Source organism: Pleurodeles waltl, chromosome 5 (genome assembly GCF_031143425.1).
Source record: "Pleurodeles waltl isolate 20211129_DDA chromosome 5, aPleWal1.hap1.20221129, whole genome shotgun sequence".
NCBI lineage: Eukaryota > Metazoa > Chordata > Amphibia > Caudata > Salamandridae > Pleurodeles > Pleurodeles waltl.
In genome coordinates this window covers 974,244,807-974,263,783 of record NC_090444.1, presented here as the reverse complement: position 1 = coordinate 974,263,783, position 18,977 = coordinate 974,244,807, and the positions used below count along the sequence as shown (strand labels likewise).

Here is an 18,977-nt window from a genome sequence, read left to right as displayed (position 1 = left end):
TCACTACCATGCTTAAATATGTATGCCCTTTTGATGACGGACCCTGATCAACCATTACATGAAAGTAGGCCATGAGCTAGTGTCAGGGTGGACAGCTAAAATTCTGCGGCTGACCAGGATTACCCAAGGCTTCATCCTGCCATTCCGTTAGGACACTCGTACAATTAAGTGGCTCCTATGGGACATTATAACCCCCAGCAATCAGATTTAGATATTTCTTATTGTAACAAATTAAAGTGGTCCTCAATTACGTGTATGTGTCGTATATATGTTGTAAACAATCACAGAAAGCCCATTTGCTGATACTGTACTGTCTATTTTAATGCTGTGATATCTGGTGATATTATGTGTAACTGATGGGTTCTACAATTTAATTACATTTTCACCAAGAAGAGTAGGCCACGAGGAGGCGAGCTGCCTTCAAGGTGAAGCCTCAACATTATATGTTAAGTGCCCTTTTCGCTACATTGGCACAGTCGCCCAGGTTTCTTGAAACATGCTTATTTGGTAGTAGACTGTAAAGGCTTCTAATGCTGGATTGGATAACTTAGAATTCAGACTAGCCAAATTCCATGAAAGAACTTGCAGTTGTGAAAAACCCATGTGTCAAAGAAATTGGGACGTTATTAGAAATAAAACCAGTGTTAATGTGTTTTCTGTCAGCTAGGATAACACCGGTAAGTTGTAAATCTGGAATTGCCAAGTCTCTAGGTAATTCCAATGCTTATTCTGATATGTTGAGTAGATTCCCATCCTCTTCTTTAAACAATACTCCCTCTGGAACAGAATTATTACATAGTCAGTAAATCTCATTTAATGTTGATACATCATAAGAATGAAAGATTTTCTACCTAATGTGAAGGAAAGTTTCAGTTCTATTAAGGACCCGGAGGTGAGGATTTTGCTGCTCCTTCCTTTGTTTTAATAATAGCAGCCAAGCACAACTACAATAGACTTCATTTCCCATAACACCTAGGAAAGGAAGTCATAGGAACAACAATAAACAACCAATCAGCTAGTCATTGGATCTTCATAGTCCTATGCCCCTGTTGCTGCCTCCTTTTTCTTCCTGCGAGTGCAAACGTAGAGTCATCCTTAACCTTGCTTTGGCCCGTCAGATCCTATAAGAAGATGAACAAAGTATATGAAACTTTGTCGCGTAGGCTCTCATTATTCTAATGAGACTACTTGATTTCGAGTGGCAGAATCACCAGCCCTGGGAGACTGAGTCTAACCCACTACAGGTGACACCTGTCGCTCCAATCCGGGTTCTGCTCCGGCTAACTAGCAGTGCCTCTTCTCTACCCTAGGGCAGGGATGATTGGGCAGCCAAGCGCATGACATAACTGGTTTCTCAGGGAAGCCGTGGTCACTCAGGTCTCGTCCGTTTCTCTCAGTTACATTAGTCTCACATACACAATGACAAACGGAGACCGTATATATTTCATTAATGCTTTAATAAAGTGACTGCATCTTAGATAGCAAAGGCTGGACTGCAATAACCAGGACGATACAGCATGACAAGATTAAGATTGTGACAAGGAGAGTGAAACATTAAAATAATGCTAGGTAGGAATTAGGCTATGATAGAGCACATTGTGTTAAGCTCTAATTCTGCCCTTTAGGTTCCCCTGGGATGACATCATCCCCCATAACTGAACAAAGGCCTGAAGTCTGTAAAGACAGCTGTAGCGAAGCATTCGGCAATCAGCAAACAGTCGTTGTTCTCTGGCTGGAATCTCCCTCTAACGTGTAAGGGGCAGGGAAGTGTTTTTATAATAAAACAGCTGATGTTCTGAGAAAATGTCCCTACGTAAGGATGTGTATTTTCTATGAATGTCAGAGACTAAACCTATACCACGTTCACCGGCAACCTATCTTACTGCAGCCTTGGAAGAAGCACAGAGTGAGCAAGAATGTCTTGTTTGAGAATAGAGTGCTGGCCTAGGCAAAAACAGTCAGTTAGTGAAAAAATAAAACAAGACCGTAAAAGTGGCTACTGTAACAATAATAAAGCAAAGCCGAATAAAATATATCTAGGTTTAAGTGCACAGGGGCAGGCCTAGTATGTTAAAATAACGTGCATGAAGCTATAACTAAAATGGCTACACAACAACTGGAAACCATATCCGGCCATTTTTAACGAAAAACATTCTACCAGCCATTAACACACGCTCCCACCCAAAACAATGTCATAAGATTCAGTTAGCAGAAAGATCCATGCTTTATTTCAGTGATGGTTAGTATCGTCTTGGTGGGTGTTGGAAGAAGCAATCCGGGTGGATTAATCCTCGCCTCAGTGTCCTTAATAGCATTGAAACTTTCCTTCATATTAGCTAGGACATTTTTCGTTCTCTGGCAGGACCGGAGGTGAGGATTATGCTGGTTTAAAGCTTATTCACCACCAGCAAAGCAATGCTGGAAAACTGGCTTAAAATAAAACCTCTTGAAAGTAGAGTCAGAAGACCAGTCCACAACGTTGAGGATATCTTCCAGGCAAGGTCTGAGGGAGAATGTCTTGGAGGACATAGCTCCTTTGACAGACTGTACTCCAAATATGGTTGTGTCAATGCCCGTTTCCTGCATGGCCTATCGGACCCATCGGGCAATTCTCATAGAGGGGAATGCTGTAAACGGCCTAGGTAAAACAAGGTCGTACCTCCTCGACATGGCTTTGTATACCTTGAGGCATCTTGCCACACTGGGGGAATCTGGAAAAGAAGGGTAGTTAACCAATTTCGATTCACATTTCGTTCCTCTAGAAATACGGAAAGAAACATCTTCTGGGGTAAATACTCTACCCGTAATATTCAGTGCTCTGACATCTGATACATGTGGGCAGAGGAGTGAGACTAGTTTAGCCGACAGTTGTTTGCAGGAAAAGAGACTATTAGATGGCCAAGATTGAAACAGATTGAGGATCTTGTTAACATCCCATACTGTTGAGTATCTGGGCTCGGGGGAATGGATAGGTGTATGCCTCATAAAAGCTTACACACCAGTGGATGCTCCCATACTGGGCAATCGCCCACCTAGGATTGGCCTGACGAGATTGCCAATCTAAAAGTGTTGATAGTTATATGCGCCAAGCCCTCAGAGGTCAAATAGGCGAGGAAGTTTAGGATGTGGACAACGTCCACGCCCACAGGATCCAGGTGTCTTGTACTACACCAGGCCAACAATCAAGACCATGCCGATCGGTAGCGCTTGGTAATGCCGTCTGCCCATGCTTTGGAAAGGAGAGGCGCAGCCTGTCGCAAAAGATCCTGGACTTCCCAACATCTCCTGTAATCCTCTATGCCATAAGAGCCAGAGAATTCTCTAGAACTAAGGTATGGGGGATTCCCCTCCAGATCGTGCAGGACATTTGGAAACTGAGGTAGAAGGATTGGAGAATCCCAAGAAAGTTCCAGAAGGACTCAAAACCAGGCTTGTGATCTCCACATCGGGGTCACCAGCGTTATGTCCGCTTTCTGTCGTCTGACCTGGGCTGATAGTCACATGATCATCGCGAATAGAGGGAAGACATTGCTGTGTTCCTGTCGTCAGTCTTGCAGAAAAGCATCTGTGGACGTCGCCTCTGGGCACCAGTTGAAGAACTTTGACAGCTGATGATCCAGGCGGGAGGCAAAAAGATCCACTGAGATGGACCCCATCTATCCGAAATGAGTCGGAAAATCGAAGGATGTAGACGCCACATGCTTGTGTCCCTGGGGTGACAAGAGTGCTAGTTGGCAACTTGGTTGGCTGCCCATGGAAGGTGTTCCTCTGAGATAGCTATCTGGTTCTGAAGGCAGTAGTCCCAAAAATTGCAAGCTGGGTCTGCTAAATTCTTGGATCAAGTTCCTCCCAGATGATTTATGTAGTGGACTTTTGTCACGTTGTCCATTTTGAGGAGGATGCATCATTGTGCTCCCTCCTTGGTCCAGCAGCAAACTGAAAGACAGTTTATATGCATTGAACGTTCGTGAGCGGACCACTTTACTCCTGTGAAGAACTTCCCACAACTTGCCCCCCATCCCAACCCACTGACATCAGACTCTATGACCAGATCAGGAAGGGAGCTGAAGATCACTCGAGCTTTACAGGCCTCCATGTGAGTCAGCCACCACTGGATCTCTTTATAGGCGTCCTCAGTAAGGGGGACCGCCTGAGAATGTCAGTCCTTTCCTTAGGTGAGACGTCTTCAACCGTTGAAGAGCTCCATAGTGCTGGGGGCCCGGAAAGATTGCCTATATCGAGGAGGAAAAAAAGCCCACCACCCTTGCTAGTTTCCGTAGGGAGGCGGAAAGCCGAGATGCCATGCAACGCAGGTCGTGCCTGATCTTGGCCATCTTCCTGGACAGGAGGCTGGGGGTGGCTTGTCCCGAGTTCACAACGGAGCCTAGGAACACCAACGATTGACCCAGGACAAGGGAGGACTTCCGCTGATTGATGATGAAGCCCAGGGATTCCAGCAGTGTGACCACCATTTGTAGATGAAGCGAGAGACATGGAGGGCACTGGTCCATGGAAACAATGTCGTCCAGATAAACTATGAGCGGAGGACAGCCCGAACGGAGAGAGGTGAATTTGAAAGTCTTTTCCCCGCCAAAGAAACTGAAGGAAGTGACAGTGGAGGGGGGAGAATGGGACTCTGTGGTAGGCGTCCTTGAGGACCAGGTGCGCCAGCCAGTCATTAAGAAGGAGGTGGTCCTGGAGTAAGTGAATGCCCTCCATTTTGAAATGTCGGTACATCACCCAATTTTGAAATTCCTTTAAATTGATCACTGGCCTCTGCCCACTGACCCTCTTTTCCACAATGGAAATATTTCTTAGAAAGCCCATGGGGTGGGTAGGAGAAGGTCTGTGACCTCATTGTCTACCAAGGAAGTGTGTGCTGGAGAAAAAAAGCAAAGGGATCGGGGCCTTGTTCTGCCATAGGGAAACATAAAACTGTATGTGGAATCCCTGTCCGTGTGGATGACCCAGGTGTCGGACGTTAGAGATTGCCCATTGTGGAGGAAAGGTTGTGGTCTGTCCCCTAGCCCCTGGTACGGCAGAATATGAACACTCACCTGAATTGGATCCCTGGTTAATTCTGTTGTGTCGTCCTCCTCTTGCCCCTTGATGCCTGGAGTAACCATGCATGGGGTAATAGCTGCCAAAACTGGAGGCGTCTTGATAGCGGTCCTTCTTGGGTCTTTGGCTGTGGCAGAGGTTGTGCTGTTAGCACTGCCAGCCGAACTCCCCCTTCCTCGACCAGCCCCAGCGAAAACCCAAGGTGTAAAAATGTGTTTTATAGACGACTTCGCTTTGTCAAGAGAATTGAAGGTCTGGACACATTTTACCAGTTCACATATGAAGGGAATGCCCTGGGGCCACTGGGTCAGTCTCCGACATGGCTAAGTACCCCAGCTTAGGGTCAGTCTTGATAAGGAGTGACTGACGCCGCTCTATGGGGATGGCACAATTTGCATTCCCCAAAAGAATGATAGCCCGTTGGGCCCACTCCGAGAGGACTTCTGGGGAAATGAGGTTTCCTGACACTTTGGCGTCCTCTGCCATGTTCAAGATTTTTGTGAGGGGCCCGCCAAGTCCAAAAGCTTGTCCTGGCACGCCCTCCAGGACCAGTCAATCCCATTCTTTGGGTCTCTTATATATTTCCTCAAAAAGGTGGTCATGCACTCATCAGTTTCAGGGTTGAGAGCCACTTTGTTTTCCAAAGAAGGGCGGGGACGCTCCACTCAGAGGCAATAACGGACCTCTTTGTCCAGCGGCTTGGCGAGATGCCCCGTGACGTAGGCCACAACTTTTTCTGCAGAAAACCATTCAGAGGAATGGGGGTGCAGGAGGGTTTCTGGGTCAAGCATATCTGAGGGCCCCTGGGTGGAGTCCTCATCCGCCTTCTCCTAAAGGGGGTCTGTAGAAGGGCACCAGGGGTGTGAGTTTGACTGTTGCTCGCCGTCTGAGCCCAAGGGAGATTTGATGTCATGAGAGGGGCCAAAAAGGCCTCCAGATTGCAGGGCGCAGCCAGAGGCTGAAGACCTGAGGGGCCTGTCTCAGCAGCGTCTGAGGATTCAGGAGGCTCACAGGTTCAAAAGGAGCGCTTTAATTTAGCAAGGGCATCCAGGTCAATGCCAGATACGGGGTCCTTTTTTATCTTTAACAATGGTGGCGGCTGGACGGGGCACTGTGTGGGGAGAAGGGGGACAGCCCAAGGTCCACTTCCCTCCTGTGGAGGGCTTTGAAGCAGGGGTCAACGTACTGCATTGAGACATCCAGGGGTGGCAACTGCCAGGGTCACTGCTTTGGTAGTCGAGGCGTCCATGACCTCACAAAACCGATCATCAATGGGGAGGTAGGTAGTGGCCTCCTCCTCCACAAATGAGTCCTCAATATCACTCATGTTGGTAGAAACAACTATCTATTAACACTGATAGCAGAAATGGGGGGGGGTGCCTAGGTAATGAGGAATGTATATTGGGTTTTACCTAGCAGAAGAGGGGCCCAAAGAGCTAATGACAGGGAGCAGGCCCTGCAGGACACCACTAGCCCACAACCGTATTAGGGGCTATGGACTCACCTGATCCAGGTGTGCGGGGGCACAATTAAGACATTAATCCCGGCTGGCCATGCTGAAAGGAATATTCAAAATGAGCGCACCGGTCAGGATGAAAGTGACGCACTAGGTGTGTTGAAGTGGCGCCCTCTAGTGGCTGGAGGCCGGTGCCGTAATGGTCCCAGGCACCAAAGCGCATCAGGGAAAACACCTGAAAGCAGCCGCGAAGGAGCGACAAGCGTTCCCACTGCCGCAATAGCTGAAACGGTGTAGTGTGGTTAGTTTTACGTATTCATTGCGCTTTAGCTTCAGGCTTTAGGCCTTTGTGCACTTTGCCCTGAATATATTTTATTCATTTGCTGACAGCTTAGTGCCTCTGTGCACTTTGCTCTACATGCTTTTTATTAGGCTTCGTACTGTTATTTTTCAAATAGCCAGTTCTACGGTGCTGTTTTTTATTCATATCACACTGTTTTGCCTACTTCAGCACTGGAGTTCTCCATAACATATTTACTCTGTGCTTCAGTCAAGGATACAGTCTGGTACATTGCCGATAGACGTGGTAAGAGTTTAGACTTGGCATTCCTGCGTAGGGACATTTTGTGATCACGATGACATGTTAGTTATAAAATCACTTCCTTGTCCCAATACACGCAAGAGGGAGATTCCGACCAGGGAACCACAACTTGACGCTGACTGCCTAGTTGCAGATGCTGAACCAAGATCACAGGTCTTTGCTCAGGTATGAGGGCTGATGTATCCACAGTGATTCTAATAGGCAATCTAGAAGCTTAACATGCTGTGCTCTAGATAAAACAAGCAGAGGGAGAGTAGAAACTGTTTGACAATATGATAGCTTTGTTTTTATGTTTTACTCTCCTGGTAACTATTACAATCCTACTGTGTTGTATCGTTCTGGTTATTGCGGCTCACGCCTTAATATCTAAAATACAGTCGTTTTATTAAAACATTATATAAAACTTATACTGTCTTTGTCATTTGTATATGAGATCATATTGGAAATAAGAGAGTTGTTTTGGATCTGAGTAACCACGACTTCCCTGAGAAGTTCCAAAGATGTCATGCGCTCGGCTGCCAAATCATTCCTTCCAAATGGGAGGAATGAGGCACTGCTAGTTAGCCGGAGCAAAAAACGGATTTAGGGTGACAGAGTTCTTTACACGTGGGTTAGACTCAGTCCCCCACACCGTTATAGACCCTGCTACCTAGAAATCCAGTAGTCTCATTTAGAATAATGAGAGCCCACGCGACAACGGCTACAGGTGAAATAAATTAAATAATTAAACAAACACTGGGTGGCAGCCACACGGGAGCAGCGTCTAGTGCTCCTGCGGCCACCTAACACATATACACTAAAATGTCAATAGACTACGTTATAGCTGCCACGGAGGAGCGAGGAACATTACTGCGGATGCACAGGAAGCAATAAAGGTCAAATTTCTATATAACCACAATAACAAGCCAAAAGTGAGTACAAAGAGACCCAGGAGGTTGGAGGCACTTAACTCGACTGCCAAGCAGCGAAGAAACATAGGACTATGACGATCCAGTGACTGGCTGATCAGTTGTTTATTGTTTTTCCTATTACTTCTTTGCCTGGTTGTTATGGGAAATTAAGGGGGTCATTATGACCCCGGCGGTGAGTGTTAATGTGGAGGTAGTACTGACACTCGGATGGCAGTACATACTGCCACATTAACCCGCCACTTCTCCACTCATACTGCCATGGCAGTATCAGCCGCCGGGCCGGAGATGTCAGTCTCCAGCCCGGCGGCCGGCACAGTACCACCGGCGGCATTATGAGCCTGCCTACCACAGTGGTTTTCATGGCATTAGCAACACCACGAAAGCCACGGCGATAGGCCCTACCGGTGACAGGGAATTCCTTCCCTGTCACCAGTAGGCAGCTCCCCCACCCCCCAACACTCACCAGACGCCCCCCATCCTCCCTCCAGCCAAACTCCCCCCACCCCCTCCGATCAACACTCACAACCCACACACCCTCTGATCCACAAACACCCCCAACCCCTCCGATCAACACACACACCCTCACCCCCTCTGATCCACAAACACCCCCCAACCCCCATACACCCACAGACACACCACACAACTGACCCCACAGCCAAACATGCACACATCACCCCCCCCACCAGTCACAGCGCCCCACACCTCCCTCCCCGTATACCCGCACACAGACACTCACATGCACCAACCATACACCCATTCACTAACACTGGCATACATGCATTCATACACACTACATTCACGCATTCATACACGCATACTTACAGACATACTGACACACATTCTTAAACAATCACACTGACATGCAGACGCGCACTCACTTCACCATTCTTACACGCATTCACTCACGCATACAAACATGCAAACTACACAACACACACAGACGCATTCACACATGCACTAACACACTCAGACACAAACACACAAAACACCCCCACCTCCCTCCCCTATCGGATGCCCGACTTATCTTGACTGGCGAGGAGGTTGTCCCACAGGGAACGGGAAGGGGTACTGCTACCACCAGCAGCGCCCCACCAGCAGAACACTGCCAGGCCATATTAATGTACATAATACGGCTGGCAGAGTTCTTCTGGCGTGGCAGTGCTGGTGGTAGCAGTGCCAGCTTACCACCGTCCGCCAGCAGGATCACTGCTGGATTTCCACCCTTCTTGTGCAGACGTCCGGCAGTGCTCATATTATGGCGGACGGATGGTAGCCGCTGTGACGGTATTTTGGTGGCCGTCACCGCAGCAGTATGTGGTTTTTACCATCAATGTCAAAATGACCACCTTAGTCTGTAGTAGTTGTACTTGGCTGCTATCAATAAAACGAACAAAGAAGTAGCGTAATCCTCTTCTCCCGTCCTGCCATAGATTTGTTTATACGAGACTGGCGTTTGCTAAGCAGTGCTTCTCTGTAACCCCCTCTAGCAGGCACTAAGATGGTAATAGGAAAGTTACACTGGATCTGAACTTCAGAGCCGTTAGCTGGGTAAATCGCAGATCTAAAGCTACAAAGCCCATTGGATTGTAGTTATGGGTAACACCTCACTCTTCAAGTTTATTCTGTGCCTAGAAAACTTTGAAAATAAAGAGATTACCAGGTTCATTTTGGTATTAATGGTATTCAGTTTACTGGTGTCACCATGATGGCAACAGCATTATTTTTTGCTCTTCTGCTGCTATGTCAATCCCCTTTATGTTCTCAGATTGGCCTACGGCCATAGAGCTACTAAAATAGCAGGAGAGAGAAGGGACATCCTTGCTTGCTCCCTCTCAGCACTTTGAAGGGCTGCAGTATGGAATTTCCACAATTCAACACGGGTGTGTACTCATTGTACAACCAATTTTCCGTTTGGATAGAGTCCTCTCCCAGGCACATTTTCATCCATGCCTTGGCGTCATTCCGTGCAATCAATAGCTTATTGTGCATCAAAGTTCACAACAAGCTTGTCCTATTTTTTGTCTCTTTCCTGCCCTAGTATGTGAGAGAACGTCCTCAGATGGGTTGTGGATGAACGATTTGGGACAAAACCCATTTGTCTACGTTTGACAAAGATATGGGGCTGAAGGTTCCATAATACAAAGATCTGTTTTTTTGGTTTTGGTATTAGAGAAATGTAAGTCTCCTTGAGAAAATCCTCCGTCAGTGCAAACACGACTGCCCTGCATCCAAGATCCTTCTCATCAACATGCTGACTCCACTGCTGTTTTACTGAGCAGCCTACCACTCAGTAGAGGTCCCTTCTATACAGATCCATTTTTCTCCCGTTTCTTCTTTCTCCAGTATTAAATGGACAAAAAATTGTGTCTTTCAGCACTCAAACCTAGTCCCTGCAGCATGTTACTAAATGGTCAGGCTTCATAATTCACTACCGACTGGCAAGTGGAAGTATACCTTTCATGCGTGTAGGCCCATGAATATCACAGGTACTTTGATAATGCTTCACAAGACGTTCCTTCTTTACCTACAGAGGCTATTGATTGTTATGCCTTTTTTGTCTATTGATCTTAACAATTGCCTTAAGAAATCCCACTTGTCATATATGGCTGTCGCAATGATCGATTTGGGGGTTGTGGTTCCGTTCTGAATATCGCTACAGATTATTTACCTAACACCGGGACTCCATTTGAGGTAACCGTATTTATTTTTGTGATGGAAATCCTTTACATATAAATACACTGTATAAACTTCATCCTAAACTTCTATTTTCTGAGACATGGTTTCTTCTTATATATAGGAAGTACCACTGGATATCATACAAACACACACGTATAATTGATCACACAGGGGGGGGGGGGGGGGGGCGTGGCTGAGGTGTCAAGATGGCGGTCGCACTTTAATAGGGCTCCGGAGCCCTCCGTCATCTGCCTCTGATAGTGCCCTTCTCGCCCTATGCCCTGCATCGAAACGGGTGTAGAAAGCTCTGTGCAGCCCAGACAGCGTCTGAGCCGGCGTACGGGGCTGACGGGGACACGTGAGACGCCGCTTGCTACGAGGCGGCACGCGCCCTTAAATGGCAGATGGGAGTTGTTGAGAGCTCCTGATTAGTGTCTGCGCTGGAGCTTTGTGGACACTGTTGAAGTGGCTGTGGAGGGAGCGGAAGGCCGATCCGCTGGTATTGAGACCGCACTGGTGCGGCCCGGTAGCTGAAGCCCTGACCGGTGGAGCCGCAGCGGAAGAGGTGGCTTGGGGCTGGATCGGGGTCTCCAGAGCCGGCCGTCCGAGGGCGCTGAGGAGGCGGGGCGGCACCTTGGTGCAGCAGCGGAGGGTCTGCGGCTGGCCTGGGTGGGAGGCTGCTGACTGGACTGGGATCTCCCCAGAGTCCGTGCCCCCGCGGCCGTACGCAGTAAAGACACAAGAGGAAGTGAACCAGCACTGCAGGAAGGGCTGCGGTGCAGTGTAGCAGGCGAGTGCGGCTGGAAGTGCTTGGTGACAGTGAATGCAGGGATAATCGCAGGCCCACTGAGAGAGTGGGACGTTGGCCTGTGGAGGCGGGCGCCTGGGAGCTGTGCCACCCTGGGGAGAAAGAGACTGAGCAGGAGCCACAGGGGAAGATTGTTGGCCTATGCAGGCAGCCTGGGACCCTGAGACCTACCGGCGAGGGATGGGAGTTGCGTTTGTGGAGCAGGGGTGCTGGGCTCTCAGCCCTTACTGGCCACGTCTCCACTCCGAGCCATCCAGACTGACCTCCTGCGAGTGCTGGAGAGGGCCCACCTTCCACTGGAAAGAGATGAGAAGTGGGGGCTTTGACTGTAATTGACTTGCCCTTCCAAACAAGAGGATCCATCAGTTATATGCTAGTAGTATTGAGGTACCACTGGCAGTTGTTGATGTTGTGACTGTGCTGTGAGGTGAGACCTGGTCCCAGCGGCCCTGTGGAACCTGGGGCTGTGGGGCAAAGGCAAGCAGGTGACTCCACTGGGGTGGCTGTCAGTCCCGATGGGGTCTGGGTTGGCAGCCTGGGTCTGCTGAAGAGGGCATCTCGTGCCGGCCTGGATCTGTGGCTGCTGTGGTGGCTCCCTGATAGCCCTCGCTTGGACTTCTCAGCGCCTGCATCACTGCGGAGTGTGTTCTGTGGTCCCTCGTGGGCGCACTGACTGGATATAGCTGCTGACAGGCTACTGCAGCCCAGGTGGTGCTGACGCTGTGGTCATCGATCTGAGCCTCGGGCACGGAGGTCCAGGAGCCTGGGGTGGCGCGACCACTACAATTGATGGTGGATTTCTGCGGAGCCAGCTTCCTCTGCTGTTGTGAACACACCCAGGGAGGGCTACAATGGGCAAGGATAAACCGGCCCAGTCCACTTTGGTGCAAACACGTATGGAGCAGTTTACTACTGGCCCGGGCTCGACTTATTAAGGAACCCTGACAGCGGCTGGCCTGGATGGGAAATCAGTGCCCACCGGAGGCGTGGCAACCATTCTTCAGGATCGATAGACAGGTACACAGACAGAAGAACAGGTAGTTAGACATAGAGGTAGATAGACAGAGATAGCTGGATAGACAGGTAGATAGACAGACAGACTGATAATTATGTAGACCAAGATCGATAAACAGATAGATAAAACTGGTAAATAGGCAGACGGGTAGATAGATAAACAGACAGATTAAAGATAGTTAAATTTCTCCAAAAGAATGATACAGAAGAACACTGAAACCTAGCTACAAAGACCTACAAATGAAAAAACAGTCTAAAATGGATTACAAGTATAACTGTAGTTCTCAATTAAAATACATACCAGCATGACATAGACTCTACTTATAAATTCACAGAATTTCATTGATACTAAAAAGAGGGTAACTTTATAAAGAACAGGTTCAAATGGGCACTATGTCGTATGCTGTGAAAATAGCAGCATTCAGATAAAGGCCAAAAGAAGTTTACATCAGCATCAGCTGGAGACAGGAACTGATAAAAATGGAATATGCCCTATGGTCACACCAAAAGCACCATAAAGAGCTGGTAGAAAGTGTTCTTCTACCACATCAGGATTTAAACGTAAAGGCAACACTAAAGTAATAATAAGGCAAAAATAAAAACTCTGGCAATTAAAGGAACTGTCTTGTGTGCAGATGTGCTCCTTGTGAATGAACAAAATGCGTTCGCTCAAATTGGCTGAAGAAGGCTGACCCATTGTCGTATGTTGTAAGCTGTAGTGGGCAGAAGCAAAATGTGAATGACGATAACAGACCAACGGATGAAGAAAGCTGGCTGAAAGCGCATTTGTGTATTTTATACATATAATTTTAGTAAAATCAAAAGGTCTTGGCTAATGCCAGACCTAAGACTGTAGCCTCTGAAATAAAAGGTAAATGACCTCCAAGAAATAATCAGATTTGTTCTTCTTAGCCATGGACGCTTAAAGGTGTTACATATTTTGTGATGACATAAATTGGCTTTAACTCTTAGAAAGTATTTTGGCTTTATTTTGAATACAACTCTTTTTGCAACACAAAATAACAGTAATCTAAAGTAACCTTATAAACTAATTTAGAACACAGTACTGATACTACAGTTAAAATTCAACAGAATTAAATAAAAAAATGTGAAGCTGCAAAACATAAATTATATCCCAGGAGCCATTCCTGCAGAATCTACAAATCAATTAGGTCGCCACGGTTACCATTGGTTAACTAGGACCTACATAATGCTCTGTCCAAAAACCAAACTACACATTTACAGATCGTATTAGTTGCTCCTGGATCTAAGCCAATCATGTTTTACAACTTTGGTGATTTTATGCCATACACCTGTTTATCAACGCACTGGAAACAATAGATGTAAGTCACCGGGAATACATTTTAGGCGTCAAAATACCCTACTTTTCTATTTTAGTCACACCTTAGAAGTGGTTATCAGTAGTTGAAGAGTTTCACTTGCAGCATTCCTGTTGGTAGAGGGCTCATTCAGAAGTGTCTCTCTCTGGTGGTAGCTGCTGCCACAGAAAATACCTCTGATTCATTTGTTGTGCATGTTTGTGACATTCATTTGAAAGCCTCATAATCAATCAAACAGAAATTTGTAAAGCACACTACTCACCCATGAGGGTCTCAAGGCGGTGAGGTGGGGGAGGGTGAGGAGGAGGGTGCTGCTACTGCTCGAACAGTCAGGGTTTGAGACGTTTCCTGAAGGTAGGAAGGTCTTTGATCTGACGCAGGTGGGTGGGAAGAGTGTTCCACATCTTGGCGGCGAGGTGCGAGAATGATCTGCTGCTGGTTGTAGTCGTACGGACGCGTGAGACGGTTGCGAGGGCGAGGTTGGTGGTGTGGAGATGCCGGGTCAGGGTGTAGGAGAGCCGTCTGTTGAGGTATTCTGGTCCGGTATTGTGCAGTGCCTACACACCTCTGACTCCTCATATTAATCATCGCTATACAAACAAAACCACATAAGCATAAGCAGTTGTTTCTTGGGATATACCAGTTGATAGTGTGTTTTTCACATCAGTAAATTGGTTCAGTAATTTAATTATCTCCATGACTGTGGCCTTTTTTCTTTGAACAGTGCATTGGCGGCTACCGAGCTGAGGAAGCTGTGGAAATGTTGAAAACATTCTACAAACAAGAAAACCCGAATGGTCAGCTGCTTTCATTTTTTTCCTCGTAAATGTTAGCCCCAGTCAAAGGTGCGGTCAGCAACAAAATCTGAGGATTGTAGCGCTGAGGGCTGCCCTGTAGGATGATCTGGTTTAGTCCTTTCTCTGATGGAGCAATAGTGGTAGATGCATGAACCCAGGATAGTTTGTTGAAGAGCAGGTGGATGTGGTTTCCTGCGGACGAGATGACTTGATCTTTGAGGCAACAACTCCCTTTGGCTTGAGGTAGATGTAGAACTTTACAGTCAGAGGGGAGGGGTGCTACCAAGTCCTTCACACTGCAGTTGGGCAGGAGGATTGAGTTTACTCCCTCCCTCTTTTCATGGATGCCCCCTAGTGCACACCTGTTACTCCACTAGACGAAATAAGAGACCTAGTGACGGAAAACTGTAAATTCTATTAGAGTCGGAAGGGTTGTTGTATCGGAAGACTTTCTTGCAGTGCTCCTTGATTTTACTATTCATTCTTTTTTGTTTTTTTTTCCTTTTCATCAGCCCCGAAATCCAAAGCACGGAAGAAAGACTGACATGCAAGCTGCCCTCATGCTGAGCCAATTCCCGATACTCTTCAGTGAAGACAGATTTGATCCATATTATGATCTTGCTCTGTGATGCAATTTTAAAGTGTTTGATGGTTTTGATACTGTTTTAAGGTGACCATGGTTGACAACTGGTATAGGTATGATCACACCTGTGTAAATATTTGCACAGACATGGAGGGCCGTGGGCATTAGGTACTGTCATATACTTAGTTTTTTGCAGAGCCAGGGTTGTTCTCTTCCAAAATCTGCTTCTCTGGTGGCAGCTAATGCTGGCACTCGCATAGTCGTAAGCATGTGGTGGATTTAAAGAAAATACTTTTGATTTTCTGTTGTGTATGAATGGGAGTACTGCGCAGTCCCCTGCTCTGCTGAAAAGCTTTCTCATTATAAACTTAAATAATATCCTTGATTAGAAAGTAAGGTTCTGAAATTGTTTCAACCTCATCCCAGCTGCATCAGTGATGAGCGGAAGATCAGCATGTTGATTCTGTTTTCTTCCATACTTAAGGGTTAAAGTATGAGATGGTGGAAGGAACACCTCTTCTGATTCAAGTGATGCAGTCTGTTCTCATTTGGATAATGCCTTATAGCTCCTTCCACAGAGCAGGAGATCCACAAGGGTTTTACAGTGGTCTGTTATTCATTATAACTCCATATCCATTTTTCAGGATGAAGTGCCTAAAGACAGTGAAGATGTAGAGCCTTAAGCTACTGCATGGTGGCCAACTTGAAACCTCCACCCACCATGAGTGGCATTGCAGTGTGGCACTGATGGCGCCCCTTAGAGATTGTAAACTTGTCCTGGTAGCATACAGCCAATGGCAGTCTGCTGTGATGGGAGATTTAAATTGACCATTTTAGCTATGTATTCTTTAGTTTACGGTGAGTACCATGCCACCTTCTAGCAGTGATGTTGGAAAGAGCCTCCGAGATAGGAACAATGGAGGCAGCCTACAGGTAACTGATCCCGCGCTGAGTCAAGACCATATGCAATGGGAGTGGCGTCTTGGAGCGCACGATGTAACCAAATCTGTAGAGCTTAGAAGAACTGTCAATTTACCTCACCTTGTTTGCAGGCTCCGACGTTGCAGTAGAAAATTTGCTTTTGTGTGTTTTTAAAGTTTGTTTTAACAGATTCCCCACGAGAGGTATTGACACGATGATGAATCGACAGTCAGGAGCACTTGAGGAAAAAAATTAAAGGGTCTCGTCAATTCCATTTTAGTTTAAATAAATGAATATTATTTGTACCCTTCTATTTTGTTTTTAGTTTTACTTTTGTCATTGAAAAAACTTCATGCGCGTTTTAGTTTTAGCATCGTTTGCTTAAATGCAGTTTTCCAATTTGAGTCAGAGGTTCAGAGAAAGACTATATTCGCAAGGCAGTGAGGGATCTTGCTGTACTTGGCTCATAGTTTACATCCACGCACAGTATGTAGTCAGTCCAGGAGAGGGCCTTCCAGTTCCATGAGAGCATTACACCCACTAGGAAATCTCGTGCTAGCTGACATGAATGTTGTGTTTATTCAATTTGTAGATGAAGTGAGCAAAAGTATTTTCGTGGAAGTGGTCCAATATTTGTTATGACAATTTTGACCATGTATTTAGTTAAATGTCAGGAAAAAGACTATTTGAAAATAAATACTAAAAACAGTCAAAACAACAGCTCGAGTTTTTATTTTTTGAAAGTTACTTCGAGATTGAAGATTTCAACAATCCGTGCTTTACAGTAACGAGACTTGCTTGGGCGCACCGCGTTTGAAACTATTTAATAGAAGTTAACATTTTTCACGACAGTTCATAATTGCAGTGTTGAATCGGGCCCCCTCCGCCATCTGTATCTTGTCACCCACTGTGATCGACTTTAGCCTTTGTTTCGGACATTCAGTCGCTGCTTGGTCAGTCACTGTTTCTGAAATAAAAGTTAGCTGTTTGCATGTGGATTTTTTTGCAGACTGACAAGTGCGTTCTGATCGCTGCCATTGCCGACTTTTCCATAGTTCTTACGTGTCACACCTATCTCTGACCTCTGTATTCAAGGCTGCTCTGCACTAGGTCCCCCAACACAGTCAGTTTGGGGTCATTGCCCCCGGGCAAGGACAGCTCTCTTACCCCCCACGACAAGCAGTTTATAGTAAATACGTGTTTTTCAAATTATAAAAGGTAACCTGTTAATCTTGTTGTAAGGATGAGAAGCGGAACCTACCCTTTCTGTTCTGGCATATTTGGCAAGCTGGAATTTTGCAATCTCCATCTGCAATGCTGAACAATTACAGCCATTTTGTGAGTGTGAGTATGTGTCAACCAGCATTGATATCACCCATGGGCGATGTGTTTCGCATTTTGTCACCATTTAAAGTGGTGTGATTCTTATAGTTCTCCCACAACGGTCTCCTTTATTAATGCACCGTACCATCAGTGTGTCGCCGGGCTACCGGAGTCCTATAAAAACAAGCATTGGCAAAGCTCTGGGTTTCATGCGTTAACTAACGCAGAGACCGCGTTAGCACATTTAAGAAACTGAAGCCAGTCTACGCTGAGAGCGCAAATGCATCCAATACAGTTCTTTTTTCTGTGTCAAACAACGCTCTGATGGCATCGGAGGCTCCGTTAGTACTTTCGTTCCTTACCTGGCGGGATTGATACGAATCTGCGGTTAGCTTGGAAAGACACTGCAGTTAGATACTGTTAGCACTTGTTCAGCAGTCATAAACTTTATCTCTCCCTTGTGCTGTGGCACAAGGGAGGTATGTGGGACATCATTTCCCTTAAATTATACCTTGAACTTCACCCTCTTCTATTTGTACTTTCCTTGCTTGCAGTGAGATTTTATAATCAGGAAAATAATGTATTGATTGTATAATTGTTTTACCTGCGTTTTGCATTTTATGTGCTTTTGTGACTAATATTCAGCTGAATAAATGAGTATGATGATGATGATGACACAACAGGGAACGGAGGGAAGGGTTGCGAGAAGTACCGCATGGCGCAAACTGAGTTGGGTAGCAGGAAGCAGTTAGGAAGGTAAGCGGGTGAGGTGGGAATGCGTGTGTGTGGGGGGGATGAACGAGCAACATACAGAGGAAAGAGAAAACAAGCATTTGCAATGCAATGGGTCTCGCGTTTGCTTGCGATAGAGCTATTAGCGTTGTAAATTCATAACTGGACTTTTATTGCCACATAAATTGAAAATGAAAAGTAAAATAATTGACATAAGCAAGTCAATTCGAAGCGCCACGGCCGCCACAAGCATGAACACGTAGGAGAGACACAAATGGAAAAATAAGTTTGCTCGGAGTCAAACACATTGGCAAACGTGCAATTATCCATGTAATAGGGTCGATGGCCAAAGCGATATCAAAAATGCCCCAAGGAGGGACAAATGTGAAGCATTTAACAATGATAAAGGATTTTTGAAAAGCAAGCCCACGAGAGAGTAATAGTGATGGGGGTGTGGTGGGCGTGGTTAAAAGCCCACATAGATACCAACAAATCAGAAAAGCAGCGGCTGCTATGCTCGACCTAAAAAGCTGTATCGGAGCAACGAGAGGAACAGGCAGGCTGGAGGAATGAGGGGGACTAAGGAGGGAACACAAAATTGGGAAGTGCCAGGGGTGGTAAATGAGTGTGGAGGAGGCAAATGAGAGAGTGGCTTATAGGTGGAAAATCAGCCCACATGCATTGTAATGCAAACAGTCGACTGATGGCGGACAAATACAGCCAATGGCATTAGTTGGGAGAGAAATACTCCACA

General features: G+C 46.4%; 1 protein-coding gene across 4 annotated transcripts in view; it reads left to right on the top strand.

Annotated features, from left to right (window-relative positions):
- Positions 1–16,879, top strand: part of ADAT2 (adenosine deaminase tRNA specific 2) — a 109,671-nt gene extending 92,792 nt beyond the window's left edge. For 3 of the 4 annotated variants that reach the window (XM_069235120.1, XM_069235119.1, XM_069235117.1), the window contains 3 exons: positions 10,614–10,720; positions 14,592–14,664; positions 15,177–16,878. In XM_069235120.1, coding sequence (XP_069091221.1) covers positions 10,614–10,720; positions 14,592–14,664; positions 15,177–15,208 — 212 coding nt within the window. In that variant the 3' untranslated portion in view covers positions 15,209–16,878. Of the gene's footprint in view, positions 1–10,613; positions 10,721–14,591; positions 14,665–15,176 lie in introns of all 4 variants that reach the window. The other variant, XM_069235118.1, reaches the window with a different exon arrangement.
- The last annotated feature ends 2,098 nt before the right edge of the window (positions 16,880–18,977 follow it).